The sequence below is a fragment of the Thalassophryne amazonica genome, chromosome 11 (genome assembly GCF_902500255.1).
Source record: "Thalassophryne amazonica chromosome 11, fThaAma1.1, whole genome shotgun sequence".
In the NCBI taxonomy this organism is placed as follows: Eukaryota; Metazoa; Chordata; class Actinopteri; order Batrachoidiformes; family Batrachoididae; genus Thalassophryne; species Thalassophryne amazonica.
This window is the reverse complement of record NC_047113.1, coordinates 51,741,515-51,763,316: the sequence shown is the minus strand read 5'-3', so window position 1 is coordinate 51,763,316 and position 21,802 is coordinate 51,741,515. Positions and strand designations below refer to the sequence as shown.

The window sequence follows — 21,802 nt, the reverse complement described above, 5'->3', positions numbered from 1 at the left end:
AAGCAACATTCGCCAAAGGAAATTAAGAAAGTAAAACCAACATAAGAACTTTGGCTACTGCCACACAAAAATAAGTAAAAGTCCCTTCGGCTGCTCCCTTGTTTGCGCTCGAGGTCGTACCGCAAATCCTAGGTGGATCTGCATGTTGAATTGGCACAAGTTTTACGCCAGATGCTCTTCCTGATGCAACTCCGCATTAAACAGAAAAATGTGGTAGGGGTGAGGTTTGAACCGCAAACTTTCTGCACTGAAACCAAGAGCATTAACCACTTGGACACGACCTCTGTTCACTGTCATAGAAAAATAAATAAGGTTTCTTGGGGAAATTTTTTTTTTTTTTTTTAACTCATTCATGTTATGAATCCATACTGACAATAATTCACATTAATCCCACCAGATTTTCAGATGACAGGTCACCTAGCCTCCTCTGCACCAAATGCAGAGTCTGAAATTCATGACAGTGTAAGTTTGTGTTGGTGTGGTATCAGAGCAACATGAAGCCCTTCATCTGAGCTGGCAAGTATGTCAAAGTGATTGGCAGACAGCAGATCTCCAGGGTCACCAGTCATCCCCCCCTCTCATTTCATCCTCTCTCGCACTGTGCTTGATTCCTGTGTTCAAACTCCAGTAAAGAGAGACAGAGCTATTTATAGAAAACTGGAGGAATTTTTTTAACCAGCCTGTGTCTATTTGTGGCACTCAGAAGTACAGAGGGCTTCCTAGCTGTGGGCGTCAGCAGCGCAGCGCTCCAGAGAGATGGGTACACGATAAAAGGAAGGAGGGGGGAAATAGCAAAGAACAAGTGACAGAGAGAGAGACAAAAGAAGGGTAACAGAGAGATGGCAGATCCGTGACATTTTGTTACTGGCAGAGAATTTTCATGAAACCTGTGCACACTGGGTATGCACCTCTCTCTCTCTCGCTCATATATATAATAGAAGGCTGCATGTGGGAAAAACCTGAGTGCTTAGGATAAGGAGCCCCTCAAGAGAGACTAGATTAGTGGACAAATGCCAACCACACTGCAGCTTGGGTAAACACAGTCAGCAAACAGAGAACACCCACTGATTCATGCGAGCATGCAGAGCCACATCTATACAGAATATATTAGTACAAAAATATTCTATACTGCACTCATCCCACACACCTAATCCTTGATTAAGTTTACAGCAGATTAATAATGGATACATGGATTGATCACTGCAGCTCTAACAATTATGTTAGTTTCTCTTACTACTACTGAAATGGCAATTCTAACTCAAGCTCATTCTATCAAGTCTTATAACCTCAACCATGAAACTGCTCTTAAAAATATACACGATTGTTTTGTTAAGAGCACACCGTGTACAATCAATGCTCCATACCTCAGTTTATTATACACTCAAACAAGAAAACTGACTTTCTGATCATACACTATAAACCAGACTGATCAACTATACACGCAAGCATTTGGGTGGAACAAGTACTTTTTTTTTTTCTTTTCAAACACCATTAAACTGCCTGTGAGAGCACATAGTTTGTGGATTTTAATGCCAGTAATATAGTGCCAGATTTAAACCCAAATAATATTTATGCAGTTAACTGAATCTACTCCACACATATGCATCAACTGAAAATATAGTCAGGTTTGTAACTAGATAGATAGTAAGAATTTTTGCAATTATGCCATCTGTAATGAAACAAACACACAGCTAATTAAAAAACTTTCAAGTAAACATTTTCACAAAATTGCCTTTTGAATGTTAGCTCAGGACTCATGACATGACCATTCAATGCCATAGAACACATTTACTGATATCTAAAACAGTCATACAGGGAAAAGCTGCAGTATCTGTCATGCAATTCTAGACATCTGAAATGTTTTCTGACACCAATTTTAAACTGCTTGATAATTAACACCATTTTAAATTATTCTGATTATGTGCCTCAACTTGTCAATGTGCAGACGCATTTGAAAATACCTAAAACATAAATCTGACACACACACACACACACACACACACACACACACACACACAAAAGCATGCATAAAGTATTCACAGCGCTGTACTTTTTCCATATTTTTAATGTTACAGCCTTGTTCCAAAATGGATGAAATTCATTTTTTTCCTGAAAATTATACACACAATAGCCCATAATGACAATGTAAAAAAAATGTTATGAGATTTTTGCAAATTTATTTTTAATAAATTTGCAAAAATCTCATAACATTTTAAAGTCTAAAGTCCCCATCACACATAGCAAGAATGTGCAAGAACCAGGCCGAAACGGCAAATATTACCATCATCAGACAGTCAGGAGGGAAAGAGGCATGGTCAACAGTGTCAGATGACATCCAAAACGCATGTAGACAACAGTTTAGATGACACAGACTGCGTCAGATGGCCATAAAAGGCACTGAAGACAGTCCGATCTCCAAACGTCTGGATGGCAAACACTGGAACGGAGTGGGAGGCAGCCCTGTGTTCCTCCTGAGGACAATCGTGGGGCTAAAATGATCACTCAGCTGTGCGTGTGGCTGCATGAGCCACTAAGCACGCGCGTGTACACCCCGTGTGTGCCACTGGACACCTTTGCAGAAAGTTTGCAGGCAGTGGGCCAAGCAGTCACACTATGCGTCAGATGCAGCCTTTCCAGCGAACTTTCATTTCATTTTACTTTTTGCTCACTTCAGGAGCACAACATAACTTTGTGCACCGGGATGTCGGTTGAATTATCACATGGGATTTTTTTTCCTGTGGTTATTTGCAGCACACAGCAGCCAGGTGAGAGGCTTTTCACCACAGGCTGTGGTTTGGTTCCTGTGTGCTCTGTGCTGTGAAACGATCGTGGTTCTGTGCTGGAGGTGAGTTGCATTTTTAGTAGTGTTGTCATAGCCTAGCGATACAGTTCCACGTCACACCTCCTACAGATGGTGATCAAGCAATAACATGTATATTACAGTGGTGAGATCCGTTCAGCTCATGTCTGACGTGCGCTATGATACATTACTGCGCATGTGAGCACGGAGTGGCGAAGCGGCACACTGTGCTTTTGGTTTGATAGCGCGCTGTTCACGTTCACTGTACATGATGAATGTGTGCCACATACATGTTATTACATATCAACATTTCCTTTGCCCTCCCTGGCCGGGGTGGACATCCCACAACATGCCGGCAGGCTTTGCTGTGACCGATCAATCTCAGAGCTCAATCAACTATGATCAGATAGATTCAGATGCTGTTTTGATGCCGTCCAAATATGTAGACTGCAATAAGATGATGCAAAAACTGCATATAGACCGCTGTCAGATGTGTGTCCCATCTCGATGGTGCCAAGAGTGTTTTGAACATCTGCAACACACTCAGGACAGCTGAGCGAATGGGACCAAATATGTAGACTGCTCATAGACTGTCATCCGTAGGTCTTCAGACCGCACCTGAGTACTTCCTGATTGTGGCCGGATGTGTCATTCTGACGCCATTCGGCCTCAATAGGCGTATGTGTGATGGGGGTATAAGAAATCACGTATACGTAAGTCTTCACACCCTTTGCGCAATACTTTCACAGCCTTTGCCATGAAGCTCAAAATCGAGCTCAGGTGCATCCTGTTTCCACTGATCAATCTTGGGATGGTTCTAAAGCTTAATTGGAGTAAATTCAGTTGATTGGACAAGATCTGGAAAGGCACACACCTGTCTAGATATAAGGTCCCACTGTTGACAGTGCATGTCAGAACACAAACCAAGCATGAAGTCAAAGGAATTGTCTGTCAACCTCTGAGATGGGACTGTGTCAAAGCACAAATCTGGGAAAGGGTACAGAAACATTTCTGCTGCATTGAAGGTTCCAATGAGCACAGTGGCCTCCATCATCTGTAAATAGATGAAGTTCAGATCCACCATGACTCTTCCTAGAGCTGGCCACCCCTCTAAACTGAGCAATCAGGTGTGAATGCCAGGTGTCTTGTTTGGAAGAAACCAGGCACCATCCCTACAGTGAAGCATGGTGGTGGCAGCATCATGCTGTGGGGATGTTTTTCAGCAGCAGGAACTGGAAGACTAGACAGGATTGAAGGAAAGCTGAATGCAGCAATGTACAGAGACATCCTGAATGAAAAGCTGTTCCAGAGCGCACTTGACCTCAGACTGGAGTGACAGTTCATCTATGTCCCTAAACACACAGCCAAGATATCAAAGGAGTGGCTTCAGAACAACTCTGAATGTCCTTGAGTGGCCCAGCCAGAGCCCAGACCTGAATCCAACTGAACATCCCTGGAGAGATCTGAGAATGGCTGTGCACCGAATCTCCCCATCCAACCTGATGAAGCTTGAGAGCTGCTGCAAAGAGAATTGGACAAAACTGCCCAAAGATAGGTGCACCAAGCTTTTGACATCATATCCAAGAAGATATGAGTCTGTAATTGCTGCCAAAGGTGCATCAACAAAGTATTGAGCAGAGTGTGAATACTTACACACATGTGATTTCTTAGTTTCAATTCATGTCATTATGGGGTGTTGTGAGTAGAATTTTGAGGGGGAAAATAATTTACTCCATAACAAAATGTGGAAGAAGTGAAACCAATAAATCAATAATAGTTTTTTTAATCAAATTACAGCCCTCTAAATCATAATGTGCCTAAAGTTTCCCACCACTAATATATAATTTCTTTTACTTTGAGAGACTGACAATTATTAAATATTATTTTATCATATACCTGTAAATGATACGTCAATATAATTGGATAAAACACTAAAGAATAAATAGCAATATACCCTTGTGATATTTTTCGCGGACCGGTAATATTTTTTATACCACCAGAGTAAAACCCACAAAATGAATGTTGCCTTGGTAATAATCCAATCCATACATATGTTGTGACGTCACGGCATGTGCGATTGTTGTTCTTTACTCAGACGACATGTTGGCCACCGATGAGGGCGGACGCCCTCAGCGATTTGTCTTACATTCCTGTGAAGAAATCGCTGATAAAATACACCAAATAACTCCTAAAAACACGTTAGCTGCAAATAAGAAAGCTGCGAAGAATTTTCAGTACAGCAGCCAAGTTTAATACACCTGTTTCTGTTCTATTCAATGACATTATCAATGTGTTTGTCCTAGATATTTTCAATGTCTTATTACAACTATTTAGAAATGTTCTATTTAATAAAATTCTGATTATAATTGACACAGCATTTATTACTATTGCCTTTAGTGTACAAAATCGTTATCAAGTTGTTCCCCAATGAATATGGCTTTTTACACCCTTCAAAAACCATACAACATTTATAGGTACAAGTATATGATATCATTTATAGGTATTCGGCCTTCGGCCTCAGGGTGTATGGTTTTCTTCAGGGTGTATAAAGCCATATTCATTGGTGAACAACTTGATAACTGATAATATTTTTGTTAATATTATTGTTGTTATTGTAATATTATTGTTATTATTGTTATTGAAAATTTTGAATAGCCAACTTATTTATACTCATGAATATGTGCGACTGTGACAAATCGTAGCAGCATACTTTGTTAACAAAAATGTGTGCCTGGTACAAAAAATTCATACAGGTTGGCAGGTCTGAATTGTGAAATCCATTTTGAGTAGAACTTTGACAACAGGATGCAGAGACTTCCCGGTTTAGAAAAGATGTGCACTGGGCTTCAGGGTCCAGTAACTCAGTGAGCTCACCGAGTCAGTATGTGACGAGAACATACACATTCATCCTGAGGAGGCCCAGTGCCAACATCTGTTTACACTAGAGGGCTGTCTTCCTGTTTGGTTTAGATTATGGCTGGAGATGACAGAAGAGGAACATGGAAAGACACAGGCAACAACCATTCTTCATTTTTATTCCTCTCTCAATCAGCCAAAAAACAGTTCTGAGGAAAGGTAATTTTCAGCCTACAGAGCAGAAGAATAAGGATGCCAGTGACTGCATTTTAGTCAGTGCTCTTAGCCAGCTCACAGCTTCCACTCAACAGGGACACAGTAGCATACTCAACACCAGCCAACAATCAATGCCAAAAGAATTTTATAAAACTGAAGAGATGAATAAATAATATTTCTTGGGGTTAGGTGATCTGACCTAAAATATCACAGCATTTCTCACTTTTTTTTTAATGATTACTGTATTATATGAGATTCATTTTTCTCATCTTCCACTTGACAATACTCCATTGGGAATCTATGGGATACTGTCCATAGGGCCAATCAAGTACACAAATACCATGGTCAGTAAAGCAGCTACTCAGTTTTGGCACTGTGAGTAGGTGCCAAGTTCTAGTGGAAAAGGAAATCAGCCTCTCCATAAAAGTGATCTGCAGACAGAAGCATAGAGTGTTCTAAAATTTCCTAGTAGGCTGCTGCACTGACTATGGACTTGAAACACAGTGGACCAACACCAACAGGTGACATGGCATCCTAAATCATCACTGACTGTGGAAACTTCACACTGGACTTTAAACAACTTTTCTGTGTTTCTCCACTCTTCTTCCAGACTCTAGGTGTCATGGTCTGCCCCTGTCCAGACTTATGTCATTGTTTGTTCCATATCTGTGTCCTCTTTCCCTCCTATCAGTCTCCTACTTGGTCCCAGCCTTTTATTATCTTTTTGTTATACTTGAGCCACAAGTTGAGTTCTGTCTTGGTTTTTTTATCCTAAGGATTTCTTTTTCAGCTCTTACCTTGTTTCCTAGTTTAATTCTTTGTTCCTTCATGTTGGGTTTTCTTTATTTTATTTTTCATTTATTAGGTCTTGGCTTTTGCTCATCTTTAATCATTAGTGATCGATCTCTGCTCCCCTCCACAGCATGTCTTTTTCCTGGTTCTCTCCCTCAGCCCCAACCAGTCCCAGCAGAAGACTGCCCCTCCCTGAGCCTGGTTCTGCTGGAGGTTTCTTCCTGTTAAAAGGGAGTTTTTCCTTCCCACTGTAGCCAAGTGCTTGCTCACAGGGGGTCGTTTTGACCGTTGGGGTTTTACATAATTATTGTATGGCCTTGCCTTACAATATAAGGCGCCTTGGGGCAACTGTTTGTTGTGATTTGGCGCTATATAAAAAAAAAATTGATTGATTGATTGATCTATGGTTCTGGTATTTTATTTTGATCACTGTTGGTTTTGGGTTCATCTTTTAGTCAGGTCCTATCCACTTTGCATTTGTCTAACTGTACGCTCTTATCGGGTGTTCAGGGTTTGGTATGGGTGTGTCTTGTTTCTTCCGTTTGCCACACCCTTTCCTGTTTGTTCTCACACACCTGTGTCCCTAATGACCACCTGTTATTTAAGCCCTTTGTGTTCCTCATATCTCCGCCAGTTCCTTGTGCTTGTTTTTTGGACTATGCCCCTGTCTCATGGCTGCTTGTAACCGCCGCCTGGCTGACTGACAAACTGTGTGCCGAACCTTTGTCTGATTGCTATATAAAGCCTTTTTCTTACTCAAACACCTACGTTTGTGAGTTTGCATTTGTGTCCAATTGCTTTTAGAGCCACGCTTCTGCGTAACCTGACATTAGGACCTTGATTACGAAATGTGAAATGTGATGTGACAATTTACTTTCATCTGAGAAGAAGCGTTTGGACCACTGAGCAATGGTCCAGTCCTTTTCGCTCCTTAGTTCAGGTAAGACGTTTCAGACATTGTTTGTAGTTAAGGAGAGTCTTGACGCTGTGGATGTAATACTTGTAACCCATTTTCTGGACATGCCGTTGATGCACTGACTTCAACCTCAGTCCACTCCTTGTGAAGCAACCCCAAGTTCTTGAATTGGTTTTACTTGACAATCTTGTCAAGGCTGCTATCATCCCTGTTGCTTGTGCATAGTTTCCTACCACACTTTTCCCTTCTTGTCAAATTTCCATGAATATGTTTTAATACAGCACTCTTCAAACAGCCAGCCCTTTCAGCAGTGACCTTCTGTGATTTACCCTCCTTATGGAAGATGACAATGAGTGTCTTCTGGATAACTGTCAAGACTGCAGTCCCCCCTCCATGACTGTGGTTGCAGGGGTCGACAGTAACACTTGTCCGCTCGACACTGGCAAGTGAACGACTATCAGGCTCATGCTCCATGCCCCTCTCTTAAGTTAATTTTCAGGTGCATTTAGAATGAAAATTGACAAACATGACTATGTCTCTAGTCAAATACTAAACATTACTGTAGAAACATGACTTAGTCTTTTTAATTGCTAAGTCAAGCTTTGTATAAAAATTTGTTAACATCCGAGTTCCTCTATTAGTGCAACTGAATACTGAAGAATCTTAAGTACAAGCTTGATAATTTTACTGCTGTGCACATGATATGCCTTCCATTGGGGAGAAAAGAATATTATTTACTGGATTGTCACCAGATATAACTTTGCTAGTAAATTGTCAGACTACCGTATTAAAAAAAAAAAACCCTCAAATTTCATGAAATTTATTGCTCTAAATTGGGGGTTTTCAAAGTGTGGGAGAGTGAGCCTCCCCCTCGGAGAACAAATGAATAGCTGCACCCCCACCCCCAACGACACACATACACACAGTATCAACATCTTTGTGTGTTTCTTTTTATTCTTTTACACACCTTAAAAACACTTTAAAAGTATTTGTGCCTTTTAAGGAACTGTCTATGCATTTACACATTTTAAACGTGTTTTTAAAGAACTTTCTATTCTTTTATTTTTACCTTTTGTCATATTTGTCACATTGTGTTTTTAAACATTTAAACAGCTGTGTGTTTTTAAATGTCTTTGGCATAACTAACATTTTAACATAAAAAATATTAATTCAACTTCAGAGATGGGTATTGATAAGATTTTAATCAATATCGATACCATCATCGATCCAATTCCTTATCGATTCCCTTATCAATAGTTCCTGTGAATTTTCTGTTTACTAAATGTAGGCTTTACAGGTTTTCTATGTCAATAACATTTTATTGAGTCTTAAAGTAAATAAAACTGAAATTGGTCACTGGGTCCTTGACCTCTGGACTGAAATAAAAATAAAAATCTGTAGGTTTTCACAAAAGCATGCAGCTTTCAGACATTAATGGCATGGATGTCACTCCATACCTCTGAGCTGAGCTCAGCTGGCTGCGCTGCACATCAACATCAATGTAATTCATGAAGAACGCAGAATCTCTCATTTTGGGAGGGAAAAAAAAACATTTTATTCTTTTGTAGTTTGTTGTCTGTGTTACAATGTTTAGAAAGAGGTGTCATTTGATTTAAAACAGTGATTCACTTTGAAGTTATTAATTCCGGCAGGACTCTAACATGACTCAGCAGAGAGCGGCACAGCTTTTGGAGCTGTGCGACCAGAATGGAGGATGATTCTTGTTTCTTGCCTGCAACAAGACAGGAGTCCCAGTTAGTGACTTTAATCTGCACAAAAGTGACTCACAATTGACATTTTTAAACGGCTTTGAGAGGGGTTAAGAAGCGGACCTGCCGCTTCTGCCGCTTCTGAAAAACAGCGAAGCAATGAACCAACAAAGCAGTGGGTCAGAGCACTGCTTCGTTGGTTCAAGCTTCAAGAACAGCTGCTGCAAAAGCAGTTGATTACAGAGCCGCTGCAGGGTCTGTAATCAACGTAGAGAAATGATCATTTTCCCGATAAAACACCCTCAAATACGGCCTCTCTGAAGGACCAATAAGGGAATCGTTAAGCAAAAAGACTATTGATGTCGGTGGATTGAATAATTTCTGAACGATTCTCGATACCCATCCCTTGCACCCCCTGAAGAACTCTGGGGCGCGCGCCTCAGTTTGAAAACCACTGCTCTAAATGAAGGAAAATGTATTTCAGATCATCTAGAATGCTTCAGGACCCCTGGTCTCTGGGTTTACTTTCCCTCAGATTTCTGTTACTGAATCACATCCCTGAGAATAAATGAAACCCGATTCTCTAAATTTGTGCACATTTCCATCTCACCTGGTGGAAATGTGCTCACAATTCAGCACAGAGCACAAGCGTTTTAAAAACATTATCACACTGCTTCATATTAAATACACAACACACTTCTATTTTAATCATCAGCAGTGCATTGATTTAAAATATATATTTATTTCACACTTCTTCAAATATGACACGCGTTTCTCTTGGATACCATATGATGGAAACTTCTTATCGTAGCGATTTACACATAAGAAAATTTATCAGTGTGGGGGGTCCTACCTGCTCACAGACTGTGACTGTCTGTGACATGAGCATAGGCAGCGTGGCAAAGGGTGGGAACAGCCCCCAACCCACTTGGAGAAGTAAAGATCTAATTTTGAAGACAATTTGCACATACTACTATTACTACTGCTGCTGCTAATAAAAAACTTTAACAACTGAAACATTCCAACAGTATTACGCTGTGTCCTCCTACAATTCTGTGATAAGTGGAATTGAACAATATAAAAGGTTTACTTACCTTAGAAAAAACGGAAAGGAGTAGCTTTTATTAAATGTGATTTTTTTTCTCACCTTGGCAGAGCCATTAACTTGTCAAACATGCACAATGGATTGATTTTTAATGTGCTTGCAATGTTTCTGTACAAGTGCAATATCTAGGAAAAAAGTACTGAATTATGTATTCTTAAATTTGTTTACTTGCCATGCGGCAAGTAGGTTTGACCTTCAACTTTCCCAGCATGGCAAGTGACCATCTCGGGCAAAGTGTAGAGGCCGTGGTTGTGTGTACTGAACCACACAGATTCATGGTATTTATACTGTACAGTGAGTTAGTCAAACTTTAAATTAAATATTTTAACATATCTTCTTTTTTTGCTGTAGGCTTTAATGATCAAAAATTAAAAACAAATTCTTGAAATATTTAGTTTGTAATAAATCTGGAATATATCAAGTTTTCACTTTCTGAAATAAAAAAAATTAAAGATCTTCACAGTATTCATTTTTTTAAAGCACCTGTAGGACAGGGTTAAAATGGTAAATGGACTGCATTTATATAGCGCTTTTCCATCTGCATGAGTCGCTCAAATAAATATTCAAATAATGCCTCACCCTGATGTGAAGGTGCTGCCATACATGGGGGTCACTACACACCGGGAGCAATAGGGGATTAAAGACCTTGCCCAAGGGCCCTTAACGATTTTCCAGTCAGGCTGGGATTTGAACCAAGGCTCATCTGGTCTCAAGCCCAACACCTTAACCACTAGACCAGTGGTCTCCAAACTATTCCAGAAAGGGCCAAGAGGGTGCAGGTTTTCTTTGCAGCCACTGACTTCAGCAGGTGATTTCAATGATTAACATCCCTTTGAACAGGTGGGATGAGTTCATCAGTGAAATCACCTGCTGAACTCAGTGGCTGCAAAGAAAACCTGCACCCTCTCGGCCCTTTCTGGAATAGTTTGGAGACCACTGCACTAGCCCATCACCTCCCCAAGGTAAAGCTTTAGTTGGTTAAAGCTAGAGTTGGTAGTCCTGGAGAGCTAGCAAGAGAGCTAGGAAGATTTGAAGGTAGCACCGAATCTAGGTTCCCTTCTCATCAGTGATCCAGCCAAAGCCATGCCCCCACACATTTGAACGTGCATTTGACTGTGGGACTCAGTGGGGCAGAGGAGCGGCTGGACTGAAAGGCGCAGGAGGCACAGGAGCCAAAAATATCACAGGAGACCTGAAAAAACCCACTTGTGTGCCGTGGTGGCTGCTCTATCACTGTATTACGTTACTAAGCCATATATATTGATTTATAACACAAAACTGTCAAAAGGGGTAATAAATAAAAGTGTAAAGATGATTGAATATATCATCACAGCAGTAAATTGATCAGTCCTTTTGAATGCTGCACAGATCGCTGCTGCTGTGTTCAGGTACCGTTGGAAATTACACCGTTTGCTTGGAATTTTTTTTTATGTGGGTGGGGGGTCAGTTTCACTGTGCTCAGGGACCTTATATAGGCAATAACTAATCTTCTGTGTGGATACAATGAATTATTTTATCAAAAATAAAATGAAAACCACACTCCTGCCACGATCAACTGCTGAGTTTGAAACGACAAAAAAGTCCTGTAATTTCCAACAGTACTTGAACGCAGCAGCAGCGATCTGTGAGGCGTTCAAAAGGACTGCTCTGATGATATAGCCCCCAAAGCAAAAGTAATTACTTGTCCAACAGAAAGAGAGCAACCTCTGTCTCTCTTTTCAGGCCCTTCAGATGCCTCAGTTGTTTCCACCGAGAAAATGCTGCACCAGTGTTGACTCTCATCTGACCTCTTGCTTTATCCCGAGCCATTTTCATTGCAGTCTTTTCTGCCCCCGGCTTTCTTTTCCTTGGCTTTTTATCGGGGTGAGCCGTTAAACGTAACGGTGGAAGTGGTAGTTTCGGCTGTATTTCTTCTACTATACAAAAGTGAACTACTTTTGTGAAACAAGAAGCGTGTGCACGCGCAGAGGAGAGAGGGACGGGGGGGGGAGCGGGCGTTGAGCCTGGTGACACGAGCGGGAAGAACTAGACATGAAGGCATCTGATTGTTTTTTTTTTTGAGAGCGCACCGCTGGGCTTATATTGGTCAGAGTTTTATCGATCCTACAGCTGCTACAGACATCTGATTTTTTCGTTCCTTTTTCTGAATACATAATGTATTGACTACTGTTAGGATAGATGGACCATTTCACCCAATATAACAAAAAGTGTTTCTGAACAGAGTTACCTACCCTAGCTTTAAGCCTAAATTACAGTTTAAATTACTGTTAACATATGTCTTTGTGTAACAATTACTTTGTATTCAGTTACATCTACAAGAAAAGTATTTAAAAGGCGTTTTGATTCATGTCGAGCACAGCAGAAGAGAAAAACATACAGCTTCAGTACTACAGTCCTGATCCAATTTCAATTTCAATTTATTTTGATTTATATAGGACCAAATCACAACAAAGTTGCCTCAAGGTGCTTCACACAAGTAAGGTCTAACCTTACCAACCCACCAAACTAGCACACAGGCAACAGTGGTAAAGAAAACTCGCTCTGAGGAAGAAACCTCAAGCAGACCAGACTCAAAGGGGTGACCCTCTGCTTGGGCCATGCTACTGACACAAATTACAAAATAATTCACAAAACAAATATACAGGAAATGTTGCCGGTGCACAGGACAGGAGGGTTTCAGAAACGGACATCACACCCATCTCTGGATGGAGCCGCACCTCAAACAGAGAGAGAGAAAAAAAAAAACAGAATCAGACATCAGAAAGACAACAAATACAATATAAATTGTCAGCATTAAGCAACACGAGAAACAGAAGAAATACTAAGGTGATCGCCGGCCACTAGCCCTAAGTTTTAGTAAAAGACCCAAAATTTAGATAACGTTGAGGTTGTGGCCCGCTCCATTTCCTAATGAATTTAAAAAATAATAATAATAAATAATAATAAAAAAAAAAATAAAAAAAAAAAGTAAAAAGCATAGTAACATACTATGCCAGTATGCTTGCTATACGAAAAGAAAAATAAGTGCATCTTAAGTCTTTACTTGAAAGTCTCTACAGAATCTGAGTGTTTTATTGACGCAGGGAGATCCAAGTTGCAAATGGCATCATTAAAATTAGGGAATAACCTTGTTGTGTTTGATGATTTGTGGATGTAATGCTGAATTTTACAGTCACAATCGTAATTACAACTGCAACTACTGCTTACGCGATATTTTATGGTCTGAAATCTCACACAATTAACCAATCAGATTTGCGGAAAAATGTAAATGGATTAGAATAAATATTTTTGTACCATTATAGGGGAAAAACCTATTTTCGCAGTGTTGACAGTATTGTGCAATCCATGTTGTGTGTGTGTTTTTTGTTTGTTTTTTGTTTTTGTTTTTTTAAATGGTGGCCACAGTGTCATCAACAGTGATAAAATATTTCAGGACACAATAAAAGTCAGTCAGCACACACAGACCCTTCCACTAACAAGAAAGTCATTTAATTACAAAGTGGAAAGAACCTTTTGATTGCACCACTCTAAGCCCCATTCACACCGGTCCGCTTCGAGTTGCGTCGTGCAGCGTCATGACGACGCCGCGTGGATGCAACTTAGTGCCGAAATAATGTAGCTCAACGCCACAACACCACGAGGGATGCAAAGGACGAAGCCAACTGGACGCCAAATACTAAACATGTTTAATTTTTTCTGCATCCTGTGCTCAACGCAAAAAAGAAGTGGTTTCAACTTAAGTCAGGGCACAGCAACGGTACTCAATGTGACTGGAAGCCACACCCTCACAATACGTTAATCGATGCCAATTTATGAATCCTGCTGTGTTCCATTGTTCCCGAAGTAAAAATCACGCAGGATTGTTTCATACCGTGTACACAATGCAGTAAAAACTACACGCTCAAAGAGCAGAAAAAAAATTGATTGCAGCCTGCAATCAGCTGCTCGCTCCTTAAATTCTCTCAAAATTGTTTGTGAATAAAGTCCAAAGTCCTGCTCACAGACTGATTGCCAGAGACAGGACATGTCCACAAAATACAGCATAACTCCAGGCATTTCCACATTTTCTCATGGACGGTTCCTTCGTGCGCGCATGCAGCTCGCGGTCAGAGAAGATAAACTGACAGAACTCAGAGCACAGACCTGCAGCTCAGCACAAGACATACAAACTCGAAGAGAAATCAGAGCGTACACAGACTGGCTGCAGCTGAGTCTGTCTGCAGATTCTCCTCTGCATCCTCACCTCCTCTCTGGCCCCCTGTTGCGTGCACCTGATGCAGACTTTCCTCCATTATCATGACGCCACATGAAGCAGGCCCGGTGTGAAAGGAACTTTAGGCACCAAATGAAATGATAAAATGTGTAAAATGAATGTTACTGACTTTTCAGATTTCCATATAATGGGTTTATTATTTAGCCTTTATTTTAGCTGTAACCCCCACCACAAATTTTAAATGGTAACACTGTTTATTTTTACTAACACAAAACATTTGGTTTCCAAATGGGTAATAATTACAATATTAATCACATCTTCTTTTTTTTTTAGATCTATAGTATGTTAGTGATCAGGATGAGATAATGTAACAAACACTACAGGTAATTGAAAAAATGTGGGCCAAGCTTCAACAAACTACAGAAACCACATATCAGCTATGTAAGCACTTTTCAAACATGCATGCATGTCACAGTTTCAGCTGCTGTTTTATACACACCATGTTATTAAAAAAAAATTCTTCCACTTTTACAAACCATGTTGCCAAACCAGTATGGAATGCATTAACAACACCAATAAATTACACTTTAACCCACATCTTTATTAAACTACAGGAACTATCAAATACACACCAAAGCTATGGCTATACAAGAACCAAACACACAACGTTGCAACCATAAATTAAAAATGAATCTGACAACCGAATTAAAATTATGTTTGTTTGTTTGTTTGTTTTTTGCCAAATGAATAAGGTTTGCCCTTACCTGCACCAGGAAGATGATAAGGAAGTAGAAATTAGCAATTCTTCTAAACTGTTCAAACAGGTTCTTTGGTAGAAAGTTCCACACTGTATACTGTTGGGAGGGAGAAAATATAGATTAATGTAAGTCACAGAGTAACAGACTTACTGCAATGAAAGGATTACTTATTTCAGACACCCTTTGCAGTTTCCATTTTGGTACGCTATGTTTCAAACCAACTTCAAAAAGGAGGTTAGAGAGGCTTGCCTTAAAAAAAAAAATAATAAAAAAAATACACATTCATTCACAGTCAGACAGCATATGTATATTCTATCGGAGCTGGTAAAGGGAAAAAGTAAAACAAACAGCTTAAATAGCTCTCATGCCGCGTTCACACCGGGCGCGATCAGACGCTACAAATTTGCAGGGGTCGCATGGCGATGGACGCACCTCCTTCGCCTGGTGTGTCGCTCTGCTTGGGTAGACTTTCGCTGCGAAAATTCGCCCCGGTGCGTCATCAAATAGGAGGAGCTTCCATTCTGCTCGGCGTCAAGCCATCATGACGGACCTTTCACACTGAGTGAGTTGTTGTGAAAAGCTCCCAAAACAGAGTATCATTATTTGCTCCAGGAGCTGCGTCTGGATGACGGCTGCTTTCAGCGGTCCTTCCACATCTGCGGGACCCAGTTTGAGGACCAACTGTCCCGTTCACGCGCGCACATATAAACAATTTAAAAAAAAAAAAAAAAACTCCGCTGCTTGCTGCAGCTCGCTCTTCCCCCAAACTCTATCATAATTGTGTTTAGAAACCAGTCACCATTTGTTTTATTATACATCTGTGTAGTTAATTAATAAAATATTCTCCACACAGACGATTCGCTCGCGCGCGCATGTAAAAAGAAAAGAAAGAAAGAAACTCTGCGGCTTGCTGTGAGGCTGCTCCTCGCTCTTTCCCCAAAAACCTCTGTCATAATTGTCTTTAGAAATCAGTCACCATTTGCTTTATCATAAATCTGTGTAGTTAATAAGTAAAACAATCTCCATGGATGATTCCCTCGCGCGCGCACATAAAATAAAAATAAAAAGAAACTCTGCTGTGGTGCTGCTGCTCGCTCCAAAAACTCTCTCATAATTGTGAAATAAAGGACAAAAGAGACAAGTCCTGCTCACAGGCTGCTACCAGAGACAGGACATGTTCACATCTTCAGTCAAACGCCAGACATCTCCACATCACTATATATCCAGTCCCTGATTGGTCATCGCGGCGCGAAGAGATGAAGAAGTTCAGATTTTTCAACTTGGGGAGGAGGGCAACACGACGTGACGCAACGCAACGCAATATCGCGCTACAAATGCGCAAAACGTTCAAAATCGCTTCACTCGCGTCACTTCACTCATGTCCATCGCGTCGCCCTGCGTGGTTTGGCGCCAATACGCGTCATTACATAGGAATTACATGGCAACCTGTGGCTGCAGTCAATCGTGTCGCGCCCGGTGTGAACGCAGCATTAGAGTCTCTGCTCTAAGGAAAGAAATACCACAGGTTCTTGCTTCACATTAGTACGTCATTGTCTCCTTGGTCAGACAGTCATGAATTAAATAAAACTGACCCCATTAAACTGCTGACTGTTGCAATGACTGACTTTTTTTTCAATTTCAATTCAATTTATTTTAATTTATATTGCGCCAAATCACAACAAAGGCGCCTCAAGGTGCTTCACACAAGTAAGGTCTAACCTTACCAACCCTCAGAGCAAGCACACAGGCAACAGTGGTATGTGAAAAACTCCTTCTGATGATTTGAGGAAGAAACCTCAAGCAGACCAGACTCAAAGGGGGTGACCCTCCACTTGGGCCAAAAGCAGAGGGTGTGGTTTTGTGTGGTTTTTAAGTAGTTTATTTACTGACAAGAACTGAAGCAAAACTTTCTTCAGCACAAATCTTTGATAGAATACACTACTAATTCCCTACTAGTAGCTCTGTGGCACATTACAGAGTTCTAGGGTGAACACAATCACACACATCCTTAAACACACACTGATACTACAGCAATAACTTACTGTTTATGAAAGGGAATATCTGCACAGAGAGTATGCTGAAATGCAGTGGCAGCAAAATGGTCCACCTCGTTTTGCCAGAAAGAGAAAAGTAATGAGAAAAGGGGGAGGCAGTCAAAGCATGAGTGTGATCATGCTGTAGCAATGAGAGAGGGGGGGTGAAGATGGTTCCCTGCAGAGTGTAAAAGCAACAAGATGATACGTAGAGGGCGAAGGCATAGAAAAGCATAAATATTACAGGCGGAGCAATTAAAGCCTGTTCACTAGGCATCCTAACGAGGCAACTGAGTGGTCCATCCTCATTGGGACTCCATACATAACTATAAATCCAGTCATCTCACTGATCCCTTTTACACTCATATCAATAAGACAGCATGTCACCCCTTGGGGTCCACAGCTAATACACAGAGAAAAATATAGGGGAGGGAGGGGGCACGGCCAATCACAGCCTGTGGTAAAAGGAAGAGTTCCACACCCTGCCGGTACATTAAAGCAGTCGTGTATTTCACTGCCAGAGTCAGTGCTCCCCTGACAGGCAAATAATCACCTTCCGATGGGAGGGACGAAAACCATGTGGAAAGGCAGCAGTAAGAGGAAGAAAGAAAGGAAGACACAGGGATGTTCCCAATTGCACAACAGTATTGCAGTTGCAGAGTCCTGCTAGCAGTTAAATGTTATATACCGCAGAGCAAAGAAAGATGTATACGTACATTTATGAATGAATTGTGGTGTATTTATGCAGACTGCTTTGTTTACCTTGGAGGACACAATCCTGTTATCACAGAACTTGGGTGGGATAAAAGCTTCAGTTGCAGGACAAAGCCGGTGTCCAACATAGATGGTCCTGCTGTCTACTCTTCTCTCATCACCACCAAGCTAGAAGGAGCAACAAAGGAAAGGGGTGGTGGACAAAAGGGGAACAAAAATAAAGGAAATAAGAACATGTTAAACTATGTACTGTTATGTGGACACGACAGCAGATAACAGTGCATCTGGAAAGTATTCAAAGTGCTTCATTTTCCCCACATTTTATGTTACAACCTTAGTCCAAAATTGATTAAATTAATATTTTTCCTGAAAATTCTACTCACAACACACCATAATGACAACATGAAAAAAATGTTTTGTTTTGTTTTTTTACATTTTGTAATTTTATTAAAAATTTAAAAAAGCTAAAATCACAAAAATAAAACTAAGAAATCACATGTGTGTAAATATTCACACCCTTTGTTCAATACTATGTTGATGCACCTTTGGCAGCAATTACAGTGTCATATCTTCTTGAATATGATGCCACAAACTTGATACACCTATCTTTGGGCAGTTTTACCCATTGGTCTTTGCAACACCTCTCAAGTTCCATCAGGTCAGATGGGGAAAGTGCAAAGCCATTATCAGATCTCTCCAGAAATGTTTGATCGGACTCAAGTCTGGGCTCTGGCTGGGCCACTCAAGGACATTCACAGCGTTGTCCTGAAGTCACTCCCTTGATATCTTGGCAGTGTGCTTAGGATCCTTGTCCTGCTGAAGAGCATGTTCACAACACTTGGTCCCACAGTGTCCATTCGTCACATGTACAGTCGGGAACTCAGTCTAATATTATTAGTCATTATGTAACAGCTGAGTGGATCCTTGTCCTTGTTGGTGCTCTGTATGTGACATGACATGGATTAATTCATCCCATTTGTGTCGCATTGCATTTACAGTGCGGCTTGGTTCCATTTCGAGTGCAAATTTGGTTCCAAACATTTGGTACCGTTGCACTCTGCACGTGCATGCACGTGATTGCGCGATCACATGCGCATGCATGTGTACATATGCACACACAAAACAAATTCACTGTGCTGCCTGTAGGCTGTTAGCAGGAAGAGAGAAGAAAAGCTGGACTCATTTCTGATGTGATTTTTTTTTCGCTGCACTGAGGACGTACACAGTCTTTCTTTAGTAGTACATGCACACACAAGTGCCGATCAGGTTGAATGTGTGTGCGCACGCAGGGGACAACAAATCTCCGGAGACATAATTTGATTGAGCTAACTGACACTGCTAATTCTTGTAAGTCACACACACACGTGACTTTTTTTCGCTGCACTGAGGACATACAGTAGTGTTCAGAATAATAGTAGTGCTATGTGACTAAAAACATTAATCCAGGTTTTGAGTATATTTGTTATTGTTACATGGGAAACAAGGTACCAGAAGATTCAGTAGATTCTCACAAATCCAACAAGACCAAGCATTCATGATATGCACACTCTTAAGGCTATGAAATTGGTCTATTAGTAAAAAAAAGTAGGAAAGGGGGTGTTCACAATAATAGTAGTGTGGCATTCAGTCAGCGAGTTTGTCAATTTTGTGGAACAAACAGGTGTGAATCAGGTGTCCCCTATTTAAGGATGAAGCCAGCACGTGTTGAACATGCTTTTCTCTTTGAAAGCCTGAGGAAAATGGGACGTTCAAGACATTGTTCAGAAGAACAGTGTAGTTTGATTAAAAAGTTGATTGGAGAGGGGAAAACTTATATGCAGGTGCAAAAAATGATAGGCTGTTCATCTACAATGATCTCCAATGCTTTAAAATGGACAAAGGTGGAAGAAAACGGAAAACAACCATCAAAATGGATAGAAGAATAACCAGAATGGCAAAGGCTCACCCACTGATCAGCTCCAGGATGATCAAAGACAGTCTGGAGTTACCTGTAAGTGCTGTGACAGTTAGAAGACGCCTGTGTGAGCTAATTTATGTGCAAGAATCCCCCGCAAAGTCCCTCTGTTAAATAAAAGACGTGCAGAAGAGGTTACAATTTGCCAAAGAACACATCAACTGGCCTAAAGAGAAATGGAGGAATATTTTGTGGACTGATGAGAGTAAAATTGTTCTTTTTGGGTCCAAGGGCCGCAGACAGTTTGTGAGATGACCCCCAAACTCTGAATTCAAGCCACAGTTCACAGTGAAGACAGTGAAGCATGGTGGTGCAAGCATCATGATATGGGCATGTTTCTCCTACTATGGTGTTGGGCCTATATATATCGCATACCAGGTATCATGGATCAGTTTGGATATGTTAAAATACTTGAAGAGGTCATGTTGCCTTATGCTGAAGAGGACATGCCCTTGAAATGGGTGTTTCAACAAGACAATGATGCCAAGCACACTAGTAAACAAGCAAAATCTTGGTTCCAAACCAACTAAATTAATGTTTTGGAGTGACCTGCCCAATCCCCGGACCTAAATCCAATTGAGAACTTGTGGGGTGACATAAAAAAAAAGCTGTTTCTGAAGCAAAACCAAGAAATGTGAATGAATTGTGGAATGTTGTTAAAGAATCTTGGAGTGGAATAACAGCTGAAAGGTGCCACAAGTTGGATGAGTCCATGCCTCACAGAAGAAATCATGAAAAACTGTGGTTATACAACTACAACCCCTGGCAAAAATTATGGAATCACCGGCCTTGGAGGATGTTCATTCAGTTGTTTAATTTTGTAGAAAAAAAAGCAGATCACAGACATGACACAAAACTAAAGTCATTTCAAATGGCAACTTTCTGGCTTTAAGAAACACTATAAGAAATCAGGAAAAAAAAATTGTGGCAGTCAGTAACAGTTACTTTTTTAGACCAAGCAGAGAGAAAAAATATCAATCAATCAATCAATTTTTTTATATAGCGCCAAATCACAACAAACAGTTGCCCCAAGGCGCTTTATATTGTAAGGCAAGGCCATACAATAATTATGTAAAACCCCAACGGTCAAAACGACCCCCTGTGAGCAAGCACTTGGCTACAGTGGGAAGGAAAAACTCCCTTTTAACAGGAAGAGTTTTTCCTGTTAAAATATGGAATCATGAAAAACAAAAGAACGCTCCAACACATCACTAGTATTTTGTTGCACCACCTCTGGCTTTTATAACAGCTTGCAGTCTCTGAGGCATGGACTTAATGAGTGACAAACAGTACTCTTCATCAATCTGGCTCCAACTTTCTCTGATTGCTGTTGCCAGATCAGCTTTGCAGGTTGGAGCCTTGTCATGGACCATTTTCTTCAACTTCCACCAAAGATTTTCAATTGGATTAAGATCCAGACTATTTGTAGGCCATGACATTGACTCTATGTGTCTTTTTGCAAGGAATGTTTTCACAGTTTTTGCTCTATGCAAGATGCATTATCATCTTCAAAAATGATTTCATCATCCCAAAACATCCTTTCAATTGATGGGATAAGTGTCCAAAATATCAACGTAAACTTGTGCATTTATTGATGATGTAATGACAGCCATCTCCCCAGTGCCTTTACCTGACATGCAGCCCCATATCATCAATGACTGTGGAAATTTACATGTTCTCTTCAGGCAGTCATCTTTATAAATCTCATTGGAACGGCACCAAACAAAAGTTCTAGC

The 21,802-nt window shown here is 40.7% G+C and overlaps 1 protein-coding gene across 10 annotated transcripts in view; it reads right to left on the bottom strand.

Moving 5' to 3' along the window:
- The window catches only part of atp11c (ATPase phospholipid transporting 11C), a 140,211-nt gene that overhangs the window by 60,498 nt on the left and 57,911 nt on the right, over window positions 1-21,802 (bottom strand). For all 10 annotated transcript variants that reach the window (XR_004563607.1, XR_004563609.1, XM_034181660.1 and 7 more), the window contains exons 2-3: window positions 18,161-18,280; window positions 15,372-15,461 (exon numbers count right to left, since the gene is read on the bottom strand). Coding sequence is in view for 8 of the 10 variants with exons in the window: in XM_034181660.1 (XP_034037551.1) it covers window positions 15,372-15,461; window positions 18,161-18,280 (210 nt within the window). In the remaining 2 variants the exon portion in view is untranslated. The remainder of the gene's footprint in view (window positions 1-15,371; window positions 15,462-18,160; window positions 18,281-21,802) is intronic.